At 44.6% G+C, this 18,575-nt stretch overlaps 2 protein-coding genes across 9 annotated transcripts in view; one reads left to right on the top strand and one right to left on the bottom strand.

Annotated features, from left to right (window-relative positions):
• The window catches only part of NOX5 (NADPH oxidase 5), a 75,279-nt gene extending 73,816 nt beyond the window's left edge, over positions 1-1,463 (bottom strand). The window contains exon 1 of the mRNA XM_083184395.1: positions 1,213-1,463. The gene's annotated coding sequence lies outside the window, so the exon portion shown is untranslated. The remainder of the gene's footprint in view (positions 1-1,212) is intronic.
• ANP32A (acidic nuclear phosphoprotein 32 family member A) lies at positions 683-17,851 on the top strand. 8 transcript variants are annotated; one of them, XM_083184400.1, is made up of 7 exons: positions 683-894; positions 7,572-7,721; positions 10,810-10,932; positions 11,125-11,323; positions 13,397-13,527; positions 15,237-15,279; positions 15,885-17,851. In XM_083184400.1, exons 1-7 carry the CDS (start codon positions 841-843, stop codon positions 15,944-15,946), a joined length of 762 nt encoding a protein of 253 aa, XP_083040526.1. In that variant the 5' UTR covers positions 683-840; the 3' UTR covers positions 15,947-17,851. The 8 variants fall into 8 exon arrangements, with proteins under 8 accessions (XP_083040526.1, XP_083040528.1, XP_083040529.1 ...); XM_083184402.1 differs by having other exon boundaries at positions 701-894; positions 13,397-13,482; XM_083184403.1 differs by having other exon boundaries at positions 709-894; positions 13,397-13,482; positions 15,888-17,851.
• Positions 17,852-18,575: the final 724 nt, after the last annotated feature.

Raw genomic sequence — 18,575 nt, 5'->3', positions numbered from 1 at the left:
CCTTCCACTTCTCCAGGCAGTGGATGATTTGCTAGGTGCGCCCTTGTCACACTGTGGGGCATCATGTATAGTGGAGCTGGGAAGCGCTAAGTCCTTACCATCTCCTAATGAATAATTGGGCTGACTGTGCAGCCTGTATGACACCCAAGTCGCTATTCTCGTGATTATTTGTAAAGTTCCAGGATATTATTATAAAGTGATAATGATGTAAATAAAGGACATGCACGCAATGCCATGAGACAGGTGAAGGCGCCCTTGGCAGATGAGCGGTGTAACAGCTGTGGGGATACACAGTAATGACACAACACAGCGTGTATGTATGTGTGAGATTACACATCTGGCAATGTGACCAGATTCCCCAATTCCACAATAAATAACAAATGACGCCTATGTCCTGTCTCAGCTCATCAGCTATGCTCTGCACAGGAACCACACCATCCTCCGCTGGCACCGGGCAGGCAAGGTCCCTGGCGGCACTCCGGGGAGACAGGGGGCGATGGGGTAATGGGGCCGTGCTGTCGCCGGCGCTATCCTGCTCCACGGTCATGCCACCCTCTTCCCCTCAGTGCGCGCCCTTTCCCCCCCACCCCAGGCAGCTATGCGTGGCACCGGGCACCTCTTTCTGCCCATCGCTAAGACGCCAGAGAAGCCGGGAGCGCACGGCGATTGGTCGTCTAGGCAGGAAAACGTCTCCTGGTTGGGCAGACGAAGTGTCACTCACAGAAAACATTCCCGCCCCCCTGAGCCAGCAGGTTAGTGTACACCGCGGTGCAGCGCAAGACCCGCCAAGCGCAGAGCCCGAATTCGGGTGAGATTGTAAAGTGCAGGAGCACCCGCAAGATGGAAATGAAGAAGAGAATCCACCTGGAGCTCCGGAACAGGACACCGGCTGACGTAAGGACTGCTGCCCTTGGGGTGACTGGTGGTAGCTGCTGCCCAGCCGGCTTACACGGGGGAGAAGTCAGAGGTGCCGGGGAACTAGCTCAGGAAGGCGGCGGGGGGAGACAGTGACCCTAACCGGGTGTCATTTATGGCCGGGCGGTGAACAGGGATAATCCTTGTAACTTCGTAACCTCAGGATCGCGCTGCCATCCCGTCCCTGCCCGACCGCCGATCTGCTCGCAGTCGGTGCTAAATCTACCGATCTGATCGCACAAGGCTCTCACGCAACGAGACGGTCCCGGACCGATCTGGTCGTTACCCGTCTCTCACCCAAATATCCGTGCGTATGCTGCTCCGTCCCCTCGGTGTGAAAGCGCACAGACACAGCGGTTTGCGGGGCTATAGCGCCATATCTGCTTGTGCGCACCCGGTCAGCTCTGCGTCACTGTGCGCGCTCTCCCGCACACCGCCGCTGCACCGGCATCATTCTGGGCCGGTCCCGGCATTACGCCGGCCCCGCGCCAGCCCATCCTGTCGGGGTCCGCACCAGGTATCGGATCCCGCTTTCCAACGGACGCGCGGGATCCCCCCCTCTCGCAGCGCGCGCACCGCCAGAGCCCATGCGGGCGGGACGCGGGAGCCTGGGCGGGGTGCCTAACCGCAGGTGAGCCCTGGGTGCGGTCAGGGTGCCGCCATTCCCCAGTTGCCCGTTACGGCCAGGGCCGAGGCGCCATCTTGTGTAGCATGGCGGCGGCAGCTGCGGGGCTCCCTCTCCTCGCCCGCATGGATGTTGCGCAGCCACCTTGCTCGGGTGACAGTATAATGGCGGATCTCGTGTCACGTGACGGCGCTCGCTGGGGCCATTTTGTTTCGGAGACAGTGTCCTTAGGAAGGGCACGGAAATGCTGATGCGTGAAAGCGGCCGCACGGGCATTGCGTCACCTGCTTGCAGTCCCCGTGTTCCACGCGCTGTTATTACACCGCTGTGTGGAACCGAAGGCGCAGTAGCCGTAACTACCGATACAGGCACGCGCCTCGCCTAGCCCGGCGCAACAGCGCCGCTACTGGACGGAGGTCTGGCTGCCCCCGCCCGCCTATACACACACACAGGAGTGACAGGGGCAGCGGCGGGCGATTTACACTTGTCCACAGCAGATCTTCTAGGCTCCACATTTCGGGACGCACCGGCAGTGCATGTTTTCCATGTCTCCAAATAGTGAAATACTTAGAGCCTCCTATTTATCTTTCATTTATCCTGTAATAGCCTCCTAGAATTCACGGCCAGAAATCGGGGGTTTTGACTTATGCCTGAAAGGGATGTTAATGCTGTTAGCTTGTTTTTTATTCTTTTGAAAAGCAGTATCAACAGTCTGGGAAATAAAATGGACAAACGAAGAATAAAAAAGTGGCGTACAGGATGCTAGGAAGTACTGTAGGAACACCGGCACTTTATGCATTACGGTGGAATATTGAAAAAAGACAAGGTAGCCATAATCTCAGGTTCAAACGCACAATTTTGACAGGTCATATGTACTGCACGTATGATTCATCGGCTTTCCTTGCGGTCATAAGCCCTTTTAAAGTACATACAATCGCTTATTTGATTGCTCTTCCGACCGGCATGTGATCAGGTCGTTCTGTTGTATGGCTACATATACATAAAGATGTCATGTTCAATAATGTAGATGCTTTATTATTATGAACATAGTATATAATAACTACATGGATGCACTTAAATATCATAGTAGAAGAGAAATAAAAGACAAATGATCATACATATAAGGGGCTGAACATGTGATGTATGAAGCAGAACCTAAGGACTTGGAATGCCTGTAAATAGCATTTAAATATTAAGTGTCAAGCAGTAAGAAATAGGTTCTCACTCCCCTGGGATAATCTCTCTTTTTGGAATCTTCCTGTCATGTTACATCCTGGGATTTGCCATGCAGGTGCATGCATGGCAACCACACACAAGTAGGAACGTGGTACCAAGATGCCCTCCTGCAGCATTTTTATTTCCCTGGAAGTACGGTTTTGGTGGGCATTCTAAATGTTTGCCTTGTAGTATATTTTCTATTATATACATAATTATAATTTTATTTTCTACTTGACATGTTAGTTTTATTATGCACCTAGCAGCCTATAACATATTCATTGTCTCCGGTATGCCATGTCATTTTTGGAATACATATGGATGACTGGGATAGGGATACTGGCAGTCAGAATATTGACGCCAGTATTCAGATGCAGGGAATTTTGACAGTGGTCCAGCTAATATACTTTCCCTGCCCTCTCTAACCCTACCTCACCACAGCCAACTCTATTCATCCCTGCTAGTGCTTAACCCTGACCTTCATACCACACGGACTAAACCTAATGGTGCCCATACACAGTGTGTTTGCACCATACGATGTGCGCTCCCGCGGGCATCTCACCACACAGTACAAAAAGTATGTGCTGCACACTTTTTGTACTGCCATCGCATCGCATGCAAAACGCATTTGTTGCGATGCTATCCAGCCCATAACGGGTGCGATCATCGCACCGTGTATGGGCACCTTAACCCTCCCCTTCTAAGTGCTTAACCCTCCCTCCCCACAGCCTAACCCTAGGTCCCCCGCTCCTGCCCAAAGATTAACTATAACTCCCAACATTTAAATAGTGCTTATCGGGACAGAGCCGTGTGTCTGAAAAAGGGGTGTGGCCTATGTCAAATTGGGCATGGTCTTGCAGGGATGCCATGACTGAAAGTCACGTCCCTATGGGAGCTGCTGGCCATGCCCCCTGATCCTCTGTTTCACTGAAAAGCAACGGGACAGTTGGGAGATAAGCCTTAACCCTCCCCACCCCATTCTAACACTAGCCTGCCCAGCATGATTTCTACAGTTGGGATTCCTGCATTCCTCTTCTGGATGCAATTGGGACATTAACTGCATCCTGTTATTTTCCTTACAAGGGGTGAATTCAAATATTTAAAGGTGCCTGATCTCCTGTCAAAGGTGATATTCAAATTCCCATTTTTATTGCACCCATTAAGGTTGCTTTAAACGCGCATAGCAGGTCACCTGACCAAGCTAATGGATGCACAATGAAGAGTCCCACCGGTGTGCCCAAACGGTTGACTTTTCGTGCATTTCTGCTCTCCACCCCAGGGGTGGTTGAGCTGAAATGACAGCGCCGACATGAGTGCTCAAACGGAGCTACATCTGAATACCTCCGTTGGGTGCCCTCTAGTGGCTGCCTGTGCAAAAAGATTTGCATCTTGCCCCTAGTTATAAATCACTTTTTTTATTTACATTGCTTGAAAAATTATGATTAACTTCCAAGCATATGTCCAATATGGTCTTAATCTACTTACTGTTCTTACATTAGCTATTTTTGTATGTCTGTGCTCAGAATCCTACTAATTCATGTTTAAGGTGATTTATTCCTTGTGTTTTGTCTAGGTCTTCAGTTTTCCTTTATTCCCAGTGCTCAATCCATTTAGTCCTATTATATTTTGTACATCCCAGATGGGAATATGAAGACTTCAGAGTGCTCTATGTACAGAGGGTGTAGTGGAATAATTAGGATAATTGCCCTTATTCAGATCTGATCGCAGTACAAATTTGTTCTCAAAATGGGCAAAACCATGTGCACTGCAGGTGGGGCAGATGTAACATGTGCAGAGAGAGTTAGATTTGTGTGAGTTATTTTGTTTCTGTGCAGGGTAAATACTGGCTGCATTATTTATGCACTTCAATTTAGATTTCAGTTTCAACAGACCCCACCCAGCTTTAACTATCTCTGCACATGTTACATCTGCCCCACCTGCAGTGCACATGGTTTTGCCCATTTTGAGAACAAATTTGTACTGTGATCAGATGTGAATAAGGGCCAATGTTTGTTATTTTCAGAAGCAAGTGGCATATCCTGACCACAGAGCTTTCCCTTATCAACATGACATGGTGCAAAGTTAAAGTTCAAGTTTTATTCAAAGGGTCTACAGTTTCTTGGTCGGCACATAAAAAGGATGACATGAGTCTGTTCTGTTTTTGGGATGTCAGTTTTTGTCTTCTATAACATGGATGCCCCAACTAGTGTAGCGCGTCTCCTCGCAGCTTCGGACAAGGTAACCCACTCCGCTGCTGCTGCACTCTGCAGACACTTCAGTGTTTCTAGTTGTAGTGCAAGGGGAATATGGTCATTGGGTCTACATGGTTTTTAAAAGGATTTATTTGTAAAAAGAAGGCAGTTTTTCATACCCAACCATTCACTAGGATGTGGAGGGAGTGTAAAATAGTGTGCCGAGTGTAGCGGGGCACTGTGCTCTAAGCATGGTGAGGGATCGCAGTGCACTTATACGGCGTCCATGTCGACCTAAGCCATATTGACCATTTATAGGTGCCAACTCATGGCCTGTTGACCTATATTGGGTCAAGCCAATGACCCATACCCATCTAAGTTGCATGGTATGAAAAAGTACTAAAAAAACTGGGACAAAATCATGTCAGCCATTATAATGTCAACCTATTAACCATGTCAACCTCCTACTGACTGTTGACCCAATAACTGTTGACCTACAGTTCATTCAGTCTTGCTCTTTGGTCACAAAAATGTCATAACACTCGTCATGAATGTTTGACATCCAGGTGTAAGTGAAGAGGTCTGCTCTGGGGACCTGTGCAGTTTAGAATTGGTTATGGTCTATAATTGGTACCAAATGTAACCATCCACGATGATGTAAGTATCTTTTCAGGCACTCGTCCACATGAACTCTATGGTCCTCAGTCCCTGTAATTGTAGTGGGATTGTTTTACTGGGGTGCTAGACATTTTGTTAGATTGAGGAGCACATTACTTGGCAGCAACATCAGCGAGTGCACCTAATGCTGTCAGTGAAAGTGCAATGTGCAGAAGCTGCCTGTGCAAGTACTCATTTGTTGAACCCTGCTGGGGTCCATTGAAGCCGGAGAGTGTACACTGCTGTAAATAGTGTTAATCCAGCGTCCCCATAGTGCGTAAAGGAGCGGAAAGCGGTAGAAATCTCTGACTTTGTTGGCTAGAACAGTATGGAAAATGTACCTATTTTGGCAGGTTTACAGATAACTTGGCTTATTTGTCTTTGATTACTAGAACCCCTATTAAATGTAGTAATCTGAACAAGGATGTACAGTGAATAGTGTGTAGAAGTAATGATAATATTGTGAGTAGCACAGATACAGTAGCATACGGCCATTATTACCACATGCTGTTTTTTGACCAGCATTGAAACCTCATATCCCCTTCTCACCAAATACAGCTCTGTGTCTGGAACAGCCTCATCCCTATACTGCTGCATCTGTCTGCTATGCACCATATGTATTAGCATACTGCACTCACCACTCTATCGCACTACACATTTCATTATCCACCCTACACAGCCCTGTGCCTTCCTCCTCCCTTTACGTTGTTATTTTATTGTCTCTTAAGCCCCGTACACACGGGGGGAGATATATTGCTCAGGAATATATTGCTGAGCAATATATTGCCCAGTGTCTCCTTTTCATCAGCGACCAGAGATGGTCGCTGATGAAAAGGAACCTCTGCTGGCGGTGCCGCAGAGGTAATTAGCTGGTCGCAGGAGCTTGCGATTACAATGGGGCTGAAAACGGGAGCGCGCACCCGGCGATTTATCGCCGTGGCACACTCCCAATCACTGGCAATATGGTTGCCAGCGACCATATTTCCAGTGATTTCAGCCCCCATCGCCCCCGTGTGTACACAGCATTAGGGTGGCCTCATTAGCAGGGATGACAATGACCTAGTATACTAATATACTTAACCAATTAAATTGCAAGGCGTCTGTCTATTGTAGAGACGCTTCAGCAGTTTTGCATTGTGGCTTCCACTTGTCAAACAAAATCAGTGATTTGATACAGATCGGTGCAGTGACAGAAGAACGAGGCGCTTAGAGTTACTGCTTGTACAATTGGTGACAAGGTTACCCATCATGCGATTGGTGGGGGCTGAACACAGTTTATTGTCACTACCTATGATGATAAATGTGCAGTTCTGAGATGTAATACAGATCATAGCATTTGTTTTCTGGTAACAACTGAATTGAGATATTACACATGCAAAAGTTGAATTGCTGTATGCTAAAAAAAATTAGGGACAAAATTATTTTCTCACTGAATTTCGCTTAATGTAATATTTTAAGAGCAGAGATTTTTTAAAAACGTATGTGTTGTTGGAATTCTTAGGGCACTATGTAAAGCCCCCCCCCCCCGTCCACTACGTCGATGTATCGCATGTAGCCTTGCATGAGATACCTCTGCAGTGAGCAGCTAGGTTAGAATACAGCCAGTTAAAGTAGAAATGTGCCACTTTATAAAGATAAAAACTGAACCGATCCAAATTATTTATGGTCAATGAAATAGGCAAAATCAGTACCTGTGGCTTCCAATTATGAAATATGTGGGCAAACAGAAGTGAATCATGATCCTCACCTCATAACTGGCCCTAAGGATAACATTTGATCACAATTTATTTAATTTAATATTATTTTCTGTACTTCTCAGTAACAAACTTTTGGTCTAGGGGTGCCGTGAAAATCATTCTTATACTGTAGGGTGCCTTGTTTCAAAAAGTTTGGGAACCACGGGTATACACACTTTATTTTATCTTTACAGGGTTTTTCATGAAACAACTGTATTTATTTCTTTTCAGGTTAAAGAGCTGGTCTTGGATAACTGCCTGTCAAAGGAAGGGAAAATAGAAGGGCTGACCGATGAGTTTGTAGAACTGGAATATCTGAGCACAATAAATGTCTGCCTCACTTCTGTCGCAAATCTACCAAAGTTACACAAGCTGAAAAAGGTGATGACTGTAATATGGAAATGTTGTCAGGACTATTTTCCTGACTTGTGAAAGTCTATTGGTCAACAGGCTAACAATCGACACACTGAAAGGTGGACATGCATAAAGTTGACATGGATAAAATGTAGACCAGAGAAAGGTTGACATGAGTTTTTCATGATTTAAAAAAAAAAAAAAAGGACATGTTCATACTTCACCATACCGTTGGACATAGAGGGGGAATATAATAGTGTGCAGGGTGCAGCGGAGCACCATGCCCGAAGCATGGTCTATGAAGGGGTACTCTTATACAGTGTACGTGTCGACATTTGTTGACATGGACACACAAAAATGAAAAAAAAAAACTTATGTTGAACTTTTCTACGCCAAACTTTTTTGTGTGTGTGTTGACCTTTTTGTCTGTCGACCTTTTTGGTGTGTCAACCTTTGACCTGGGGACCTTTTCAATGTCTACAAGTCGACCCATGCCGTGGGCAGAAAACCCCCCCAAAATATTGCTTTATTTCAGCTATCAATGGTGAGACCCGGTGGATGTAAACCATTGATGGTTGATGCAATCACTAGTAACACGTCTAAGGGGTAATACGTTGCCCATAGTAACCAAACTTATTCTATCATTTCTCTATTGCATCCTAGAAAATGATAGAATCTGGTTGCTATGGGCGAAATCACCTCATCACTTTTAGAAGATTTAGTAAATTTACCCCCATTTGAGTAACCTATTTTACGAAACTGTTAATATACAATGAGATCAGAGGTCAGGAATACAGTGTGGAGACTGATGAATTCACCTGGCTACTGTCCAGAATACTTCATTTCACCCCTTAAACAAGTGCCTTGGGTGTCACCGTTTTCCATCTTGCAGCTAAGATGAGGAGTCTGACATCTGTAGACAGTATTCTGTTTCTTGTGGAGGTCAGCAGAGATGAGAAATGGGGCGGAGTTTAGCGGCTCGCTAAGCAGCAAAAGAACGCTGCTTATTGAGTGATCCTGAATCAGGCCCTTTGTTTTTTCCTCTCTGTTGTTCTTTTCTTGTGGTACTATTCTCTGTGCTTTGCTAGAAAATACTGACTGCCTCAGATTACATTTGTGGTATAGATCAGTAGTAGCTTGAGCTTTTGTGAGGTCATTTTCTGAGTACCTTAGTTGTTGCCTTTGTCTGATTTACCCTCATTGTCTCCTGTAGAACTTAGAGGGAAGGATTTACCGTAAATGCAGAAATCACATTTATAGTATACAATACACTTAGCAAATCATTTTGGTACTCTTTACTTAGAAGGGCGCCCATCGCGGCCATCTCGGGCATTGAATGCACTAAAAAATCGGGTGAGATGCGACCGACGAGATGCCCGTGATTTCCCATAGGGAACAATGTTAAATGTCTCAATTGACCTGATTTTCCTGTTCAATGCCTCAATTGACCCGATTTTTCCATAGGAAACAATGTTAAATGGGCCACAGAGGCCAAATAGGCACCCTGAAGTGTGAAATGGCCACCCGAATTGTTAACGCCACCCCACGATCAACGTCAACCCAAAGCGTGGCAAGCGCAGCGAGCCCGCGAGGGGCGGCGGTACGCGTCCTACGACCTTTTCATACCCCCACTATCCACGTCGGCGTGGAGTTGAGAATAGAAAGTGTGGCGAGCGCAGCGAGCCACCGAGCCCGAAGCGTGGCGAGCCACCGAGCCCGAAGCGTGGCGAGCGGACGCGGATACCTTCACAGGTATCCGCATCCCCTGGCGTACTTCACAGCTGTCCGCGTCCCCTCGCGGGGCTCGCTGCGCTCGCCACGCTTCGGGCTCGGTGGCTCGCTGCGCTCGCCACACTTTCTATTCTCAACTCCACGCCGACGTGGATAGTGGGGGTATGAAAAGGTCGTAGGACGCGTACCGCCGCCCCTCGCGGGCTCGCTGCGCTCGGCACGCTTCGGGTTCACGTTGATCGTGGGGTGGCGTTAACAATTGTGGGGGCCATTTCACACTTCAGGGTGCCTATTTGGCCTCTGTGGGCCATTTAACATTGTTTCCTATGGAAAAATCGGGTCAATTGAGGCATTGAACAGGAAAATCGGGTCAATTGAGACATTTAACATTGTTCCCTATGGGAAATCGCGGGCATCGCGTCGGTCGCATCGCACCCGATTTTTAGTGCATTCAATGCCCGAGATGCCCGAGATTTTTTTTCTAACGATGCCCACGATCAAAATCGTGGGCGCCGTTCTAAGTAAAGAGTACCATCATTTTATATGTTAAAGACGTTTACGGGGTAAGCTGCATCCACTAAGAAAACCCCAATTCCATACACATGAAAAGTATAACTGTTGCGAGGTGCATACATTACGGCATCAGTAGCAGATTAAAGGGGGTATTCAATGTCAGGGGCACGGCTGTTGAGCAAGCCGTGCCCCTGTCCCGTTCTCGCTTTGCTCGGCGGTCGGGATTCAATGTCCCGAGCGGCGAGAAAGGGGCATGGCCGCGAGTTGAGGGCGGAAATAGACGAGCTCCGGCTGGGAGCTCACCTATTTCCGGCTTTTCTCGGCAGAACGAGCCTGACAGCTTGTGATGTCGGACTTGTTCTGCCCAGAACCCCTGTTCAATGCTGTCGGGGAAAACAGCATTGAATAGGGCCAAACATTGAATACCCCCTAAGTCTTTGTCATATACACAAACACCTAGGACTGTTCACCATTTATGTATTTGCTATTAGATTTCAATAATGTTTACATCACTTCATTAATAGACTGCATTGAACCATGCCCACAATAACACATGTTCTCATCATGTATTTGTGCCTGCCTCTGTCCGTGTGGCTGTCACAGGCATATATGTGCTGGGCTGAGTATTTCCATACTGTACTTTGCCGACGTTAGAACATGCCTGCACTTCACCATACCCCCCCCCTTTCCAGGCACAGATGGACATGGCACACAAATCTTCATAGGCGCATATGCATGCAGCTGGTGATTATATACAGACTTCTCACTTTGCCTTAGCTTGTATTTATGTGACAGCTGTTACTGTTGATAATGATGAAAACCCTGGTTGGCTGTGTGCAAGGAACTGGACAGTATTTTCTTTGCTTTTTAGCTGGAGTTGAGCGACAACAACATCTCGGGCGGACTGGAAGTACTGGCAGAAAAATGTCCGAATCTCACACACCTCAACCTAAGTGGGAACAGAATTAAAGACCTGAGCACAATAGAACCTCTGGTGAGGCATCTGGTTCACCTCAGTATAATTGGGGTAATTTAAATGGTTCTGAGGGGAACTTGGCTATCGGGGTATTCTGAGTCAGTGAAATGTTTGTGAATGCTGCATCCCAGATTCTTTTACATCAGTCCTGTCCTACAAGTTGTTCATGTAATTGCCCTAACCTTTAACCATTATTCCTCTCGCCTTCAGAAAAAATTAGGGAGCATAAAGAGCTTAGACCTGTTTAACTGTGAGGTCACCAACCTCAATGAATATCGAGAGAATGTCTTCAAGCTCCTCCCCCAGCTTACTTACCTGGATGGATATGACCGCGATGATAAAGAAGCTCCTGACTCTGATGCGGAAGCCTATGTGGAGGGCTTAGATGATGAAGAGGATGAGGAAGATGGTGGGTACTGGAGCTATGGCCTTTTGCAGCTCCTTATTTTAATGTATTTCTATAGCTTTCTACACCAGTGGTTTGAGCGCAGTGACATCGGTGGAGTGATGTGCTGATGGTCAAGGTCTCATTTTCAGTCTCCTTTCAGCTTTCAAAAAATTACTTTTGGCAGCATGGAGAAACACTGCAGAAGGATACACTCCTATAGAGTGTATCTAACATAAAAGGAGACAGGTAGCATCCATATGTGTACAACAGTGTTGAACATATCCAGTGAAAGCAATCCTTGCAGTGTAGGTAGCGGCTCATTACACAATTCAGTATGTGACCATTTAGCCGAATTCACGAGACCCACTCCCCTCATTCATGTTTATTTTTCAATTTATCACCAATATAGTATCTGAATTTGCATAACAATGCTGACATTGAGAGGATATCAAGGATGCCTTTATTTAAAGTGACAGGTTTGTTAAAAACATTAGGCCTGATCACACAGTAGCTACTACTTTGTACGCATTGGGCCATGTGTTAATATGCTAATGCCGCAGGAGATGTAAACCTCTGCGTTTGCTGGAGGTGCTGTGTGATCGCAGATGTTTTTTTTTTAAAGTGATGATTATTTCAATTTAGAATATTTAATTTTTAGCATAACAATATTAAATCCAGTCCAACTAAAAGCATAACAGGTCGTACACATAGTAACATAGTAAGTTGATAAATGACATAGTATTCAAACAGTAAGCTTCACATCATTGGAAACTTTGGGCCAGTGTGCACAGGATAGCTCAGACGTAGAGGACAAGCGTTAGTAATGCATTTCCCTATATGGCCTTGCCAAAAACATCACATTTTCAAGGAATGACTGTAAGATATTTAGATTTGTCCACGCTGAGCCACACTTCTCTTCCCTATCATGTATTTGAGGTCCTGTAATCAGAACCTATATCAGGCTAGGCTAAAGACATTGGGGTACATTTACTAAAAGAAGAACTTCTAAGAATGAAAAGAGGCGATGTTGCCAATAGCAACCAATGAGATTATGCCTATAATTTCTCTATTGCATCCTAGAAAATTATAGACAGAATCTGATTGGTTGCTGTAGGCAACACAGCCTCTTTTCATTTTACAAGTGTTATTAAATCTACCCCATAGCATCTTGTTCTAGATCTACGTATTCGTGTCGCTGCTGTGGTGCATATATATGTTTCCATCGTTTTGCTGTATTATCTCTTGCAAGTATGTGATTACTGTATAATAAGTTCAGGAGAGGTAGTTAGGGGAGGTGGTGACAGGGAAAAAGATGAATTATTTGGGCATGGATGACGAAAGTTGGATAAATTATTATAGAAAGGAGATGTTACGATGAAAGGGAAAAGGAGACAAAATGGGAAGATGTGGAGGCGTAATGAAGCCTTTTTAACCCATCTTGACAACCCATTCTGTACATCAGTATATAAATATTCCCAAGTATTGCATGTTCTGGTTACCATAGAAACTATCAACCTTCCTATTGCAAACTTGTTTAACACATTATAGTCTGTTTTTGTATGTGTGTTCTAAATGATCACAGCGGAAGATCAATATCGGATCTCCCACAAAATAAGACTTATTTTTTGCAATAATGCCACCCTAGTCCTGTATATATCACATTTTTCTTAAATGATTTGTTTGAACAGCTTCTTTTGAAACTTAAGACTGGGAAAAGATCATTTCTGTCCTTTGAGCAAGTGAGCAGCACAAAGTAAAACTCCTAGCACCAGCAGAGCAGAAAATGCCACATTTGTGTCGGCTTTGAATAAATTGCAGGTCATCTACCTTGTATAGCCTCACATGAGGTCAAATACAAGTACAGTATCCCACACATTTAGTCCCTTTACTCTATATACCCCCTATTACTGCTCACTGGCTTTCCCATCATGTAAAAACGTGTTGTACATTGGTGTCGTCACATTATGGGCACTCTACAAAGACTCTGTGTTAGCTGATGTTTTGTTACTCCCTCTGTCTGTGGCTCACAGACTGGAGACAATATTACACACCTCTCCAGTCTGTTGGTGACTGAGGCTGCCCCCCCTCACACAGAGGAAGACTATGATGAGGACCTGCCACCGGGAGAGGAGGAAGATGACGAGGAAGAGGAAGAAGAAGATGTGAGCGGCGAGGAAGAGGTGCGATTCCTGAACCTTTGTTCTGTCAGTCCTTTGTATGCTCAGGTGCTGTGAGTTTTGTTATTCATGAAAGGTAGCTTAGTTGTCTTAGAGCAGTGATGGCTAACCTTGACACTCCAGCTGTTGTTGCACTAAATATCCCAGCATGCCCTGCATCAGTTTTAGCATGGCCAAATAGTAAAACTGTAGCAGGGCATGCTGGGATGTGAAGTTCAACAACAGCTGGAGTGTCAAGGTTAGCCATCACTGTCTTAGTCAACCTGTGGAGCCATTAGTAGTTGTTATGTTCTATTTATTGCACCAACCTTTCCGAGCTGTTTACGGAAGAAGCAAAATGCAGCCATGTATTATTTACACAGAGAGTATTCAGAGCACATGATATTTTATTCCACTGTATCCCTTTAGGACATGCCAAATGCGCTCTGTAGATACAAGGTAGTTCTATATAAATGCGGTGCTTTTTCAATATAGTGGGAAATAGAACTCCATGAATTCGGTTTACCTTTTATATTTTTCATACCAACATCAGTAATATGCACTGACACAAGGATGAATAGTATCAAAAACAGTGATTGTATTGCACTGATGCAGCTTGTAAGTAAAGCATTTATTTACTACCAGCATATAGTAGCATACATTGAGCTTGATGCTGAGATGAACATACACCTGAGAGCATGTATAGTAGATGTTTGCATTTTGGGACTAAAGGAATTTTGTGGATGTATCTTGGGTCTATTTGCCTGGTGCATGCTCTGGGGTCAAGTGTTTGCAACTGCAGGCAATAGAGAAGCAAGGGCTATTTGACATAAGCAGGCAGAGTTCTGCATATGTGTAATTCGGTCTGTATTTAGACACCTAGTGGCTAATACTGATGTGGTTGGTGTTAAGTGCAGAGTGTTCACCCTGCTTGTGATACCAATGCAAGACCCACAAGGTTATCGCAAGACTAGGCCTATGACCAAATACACTATACTCATAGACAAACGGGCACATAGTCAAAATCGTCCATAAGACATAATTGCACCATGTGTACACACCGTTAATTACTTATAAGCAGCAATGATAGCCCTAGCACAGTAATGCAGCATTACTGATCCAAACTGCACCCCTACTGATCATCTTCAATACCATTGGCTGGCTGTCTTACATGGATGCCAGGAAACCTCCATCCTCTGACAGAGATCCTGCCCTCTTTCCTTCCCTATAACAGCAGCCACAAGTCTCTGTTTGGGGTAATTGGGGCCGTCGCTGTCCCAAACGGCATCAGACTATAAATCACTTGCACTCTGCCATTCAGCATCCATTGTCACAGGACCCGTTTGTACTTGCACAGAGTACAGCCAATCTGCACTTTACTACATACAAATCAACTCCAGCCTGAATTACCCCATAGTGTAGGACTATTACAAATACACTGATAAGGTCCTTCAGTTACATCCCCACTTAAGACTGAAGAGGCGTAACTGGGCAACTGCGGGCTGTATAGGATTGAACGGAAGCTACACTTGTTCATTACTTAGGCTGATGCAAGTGATGCTGATTATTAGTACTATACAATTCTGCATATGTGCGAATATACACATGTATTTCCGTCCACACAAAGGAAGAACATATAACTGCATCAAGCCAATAGTCTATAAAGTATTTACATTTAAAAAACTAATTGTAGTCTGGTAAGTTTAATGGTGGGGTACCTGGGGGTTTGTATTGGTGAAGCAGAGCAATCCAGTATTGATTTACTTTTTGTATTAAAGGAGGATGAGGAAGATTCCAGAGAAGGGGAGGATGATAAAGACGGTAAGTAATTCTTTTCCCCACAAATGTACATATTACTGTCTGCTGTCTGCAATGTTCTCATGCCTCTGCATCTTAGTGCAGGGTCAAACACAGGATTTCTACAGGGGGTTTACACACTATGCCACCAAACTGAGCATGACCAGGGCAAGGAATGTTGCTATCATCTTCCAACCTCCACAGGCACTAATGGATGGGCTGGGGCTGATCCATCCAGTAACAGAACATTGATAACCGTTCAGCTACAAGATACACCCTGTTACAATATAGCAATTCAAGTGTTTCTCCATTCTAGCACACTCATCTGCCGGATCTTGCGTTACTGTTACAATGTTCTTTCATTTTGACGGACCGGTAACTAGTCAATCATAAGTCCCATATATAATTTATTCTATCAGATATAAATTGCACCCTTCAAGGAAAACTGAAAAGAGCATTCAATAAAATGCATGAAACGTTCACTTTTAAATTGAATTCAGTACATGCTGCCTCATCTTATTTGCCAACATGCAAGTAATGTAATAACCGTCTGTGGCCCTTACATCTGGTCGCCCTTTTCCTGCAATTGGTCCATATAAACCACTAATGTTTTGTTTTCCACCTTCAAGCAGATAAAGGTCAGAAAAGAAAACGGGAACTTGAGGATGAAGGCGAAGAAGAAGATGACTGAACCACAGCGACAGAAGGACAAGGTACACGAGGATCGAGCCTTGTGACTTAGAGGAGAACTAAACCCCAAGACCCTTTTTTGAAAACTTTGTTGTAATTTGACTGTTTTTACCTTCAACTACCCTGCTCTTTTATTTCCTGATTGTAAGGTTGGCGTGCACTGGACAGACACCACACAAGGAGTCATGCATAATATTTTTGCTGCTGCTCTTGCAGGCTTTTATCATTATTCTCCAATCTTTATTTTGTGGTTAGTACATACAGCCCAAATCATAAAGTCTGTCTAATCTCTTTGTGTTTTTGGATGCAGTTTGAATTCAGTGACCCGTTACACCCAGTGAAGAAAGTCTTAAACATATATCAAGCAATAATCCAGTTGCTGCAATGCATTTCTAGTTTTCAATAGCCGCAAATGGATTAAGTATTCAGACGCAAAATGCAGACACCTTGGTATAAGTGCATATTCTAACATTTACATTGCTAGTATGTACATACCTCCTTATCTATCTCTGGTAGCTAAGCACCAGCTTTTACTCCAAAGGCAGTTACTACACAGATAATATATCAGTTGGGAGGTATAAGCACTGTTGGACGTAAAATATCATATTTTAAATGTTTGGTTTGCGCAAAGATTTTATTACTCTTATGTAGCTTTTTGACACATTCTTAGGATAACCAAGCGCGGGTCCCAGTGTCTGTTATGAAGAGATCCATAAAATAAGATCAGCTAGAGTTATAGAATGTATATATCATGCAGTGAAGCAGGTGCACTTGCAGAATGCTGTGAGTTTAGAAGGCACCGAACCGGCTTTATTGAAACCAAGGGTGGTTGAGAATGTAAAACCATTATTATTACTATTATTTGTGTGCTAATATTTCAGTGATCTGCATTATTATACTTTCTGATAATATGTAAACACGTTTCTTCATTTTATGTGTAAATAACAGGGATTGCAGATCTTCTCAAGTACCTAATATTGACAAATGCCGATAGATCATGGAGAAGTAGTCTGAAGAGCTGACACTTCCATGACTATTAAGGTTGCTTAAGGGTTTTGCTGTAACTCACTTTCACTCAGTCTAGGCTGTAATAAATCCATAATGGGTAGGTATTGGATTAAGTGGCCATCTTGCTAATTGCAGCAGGGACCAGGAATAGATACTGTTATTAGATTTGCACACAGATAACTAAACTGGACAGGAAGAATTCTGCTCGTGACGCCAATTCAGACAGGATGTGGCATGTCCTTTGTGTAGAAGCACAGCCATTATGCTGTATAAACTAACATAACACAACAGCATTAATCTGCCATCTCTATGGGCTGAGATGAGCTACATCGGAACATAGTGTAGGGAAGTGAGCATGACTGCCACCTATTGTGTCACAGCTACTGTCGCAGTATAAAAGACAAGTGCTAGTGAGACAGCTAATGTCAGGAACATGCTCTTTCAACCTTTATTCTGGATTTTAAATGTATTTTATAATGAAGGAAATGGTTTATATCCTTAATCATTTTAAAAATCATTGTAGCAAAATAACTTTGAGTGGTTATTGCATAACCATCAAATGGGGAAGCTGCTACTCTCTAGAACCACTAAGAAACTATTTTGTCTAAGGTTGGGAATATCCACAGACACTTTCCATTAAGATTCTGCAAGCTGATGACTTTTTTTTTTTCCTCAGCACAGGGTTCAATGTGTCCCAAACCAGTGAGGTTCTGTCCATGTAACTGAGCAGTCTGAGTGTTTAGTACTAATCTATTTTGGTTTAGGAGTGACTGTCCCATTTGTATTATATATATCCATAGCAGGCAATAGGGGCTTCCCCTTTTCCCAGGAAACCCAAACACCACAATTCATGTCTGTTTGTCACTGTTAATTTTCAATAAACATTTAGTTTTTCCAACGTTTGCGTAATTAGCCATTATTACTTATATCTTCTTTATATTGAGGTGTCAACTAAGCAAGGTATGTGTTTTGTATATAGATCAAGATCTTACATCCTATAAGGCTTCTAGCCCAGAAAGATGAGAGATCAGTAAATCTGTGCATATTTAGAGCAAACTACTCAAAGACTAGAGACTGCTGTTCCCTAATCCTTCTTTTTACCTTTACTCATCGGGGAAAATTCAATTTAGTGTCAGTTGCCTTGCATGATGTACAGATGGAGCAAGCTCGATCTTTGCAGGTGCTGGCGATAGAATGGCCAGCCCCGCCAGCGGCTGGCTACCGCCAGGGGCGCGCACGCACGAGACGATCGCGCCCCTCTTTGCAAACGGAGCCTGCCAACAGTCCCTGCAACCTCCCCTGCTGGTCCCCCTCACTTCACAACCCCCCCCCCCCGAACTGAGCAGCATCTCCCTGAAGCAGAGATGGGCAGGGAGACGCTGCCCAGCCGCCGTGACACTGGGACGCACGTGCGTGTGAGACACACGCACGTCCCAGTCTCTATCGCCGGCGCTCGCCAGTGCAAGGGATCTGGCGAGCGCCGGCCAAGGATGATGCCCGCTCCATCTGGATCTGCATGGGATGTTACTGCTGCTAAACACTGAGCAAAAATAAGGGACTTATTCTACTAGGATATGCACATTGCAGACATCATGCTTAATTCAGTCTGCCCCTCTATCTAA

Source organism: Crinia signifera, chromosome 4, assembly GCF_055691185.1.
Source record: "Crinia signifera chromosome 4, ASM5569118v1, whole genome shotgun sequence".
Lineage (NCBI taxonomy): Eukaryota > Metazoa > Chordata > Amphibia > Anura > Myobatrachidae > Crinia > Crinia signifera.
This window is presented reverse-complemented; position numbering and strand designations above follow the sequence as displayed.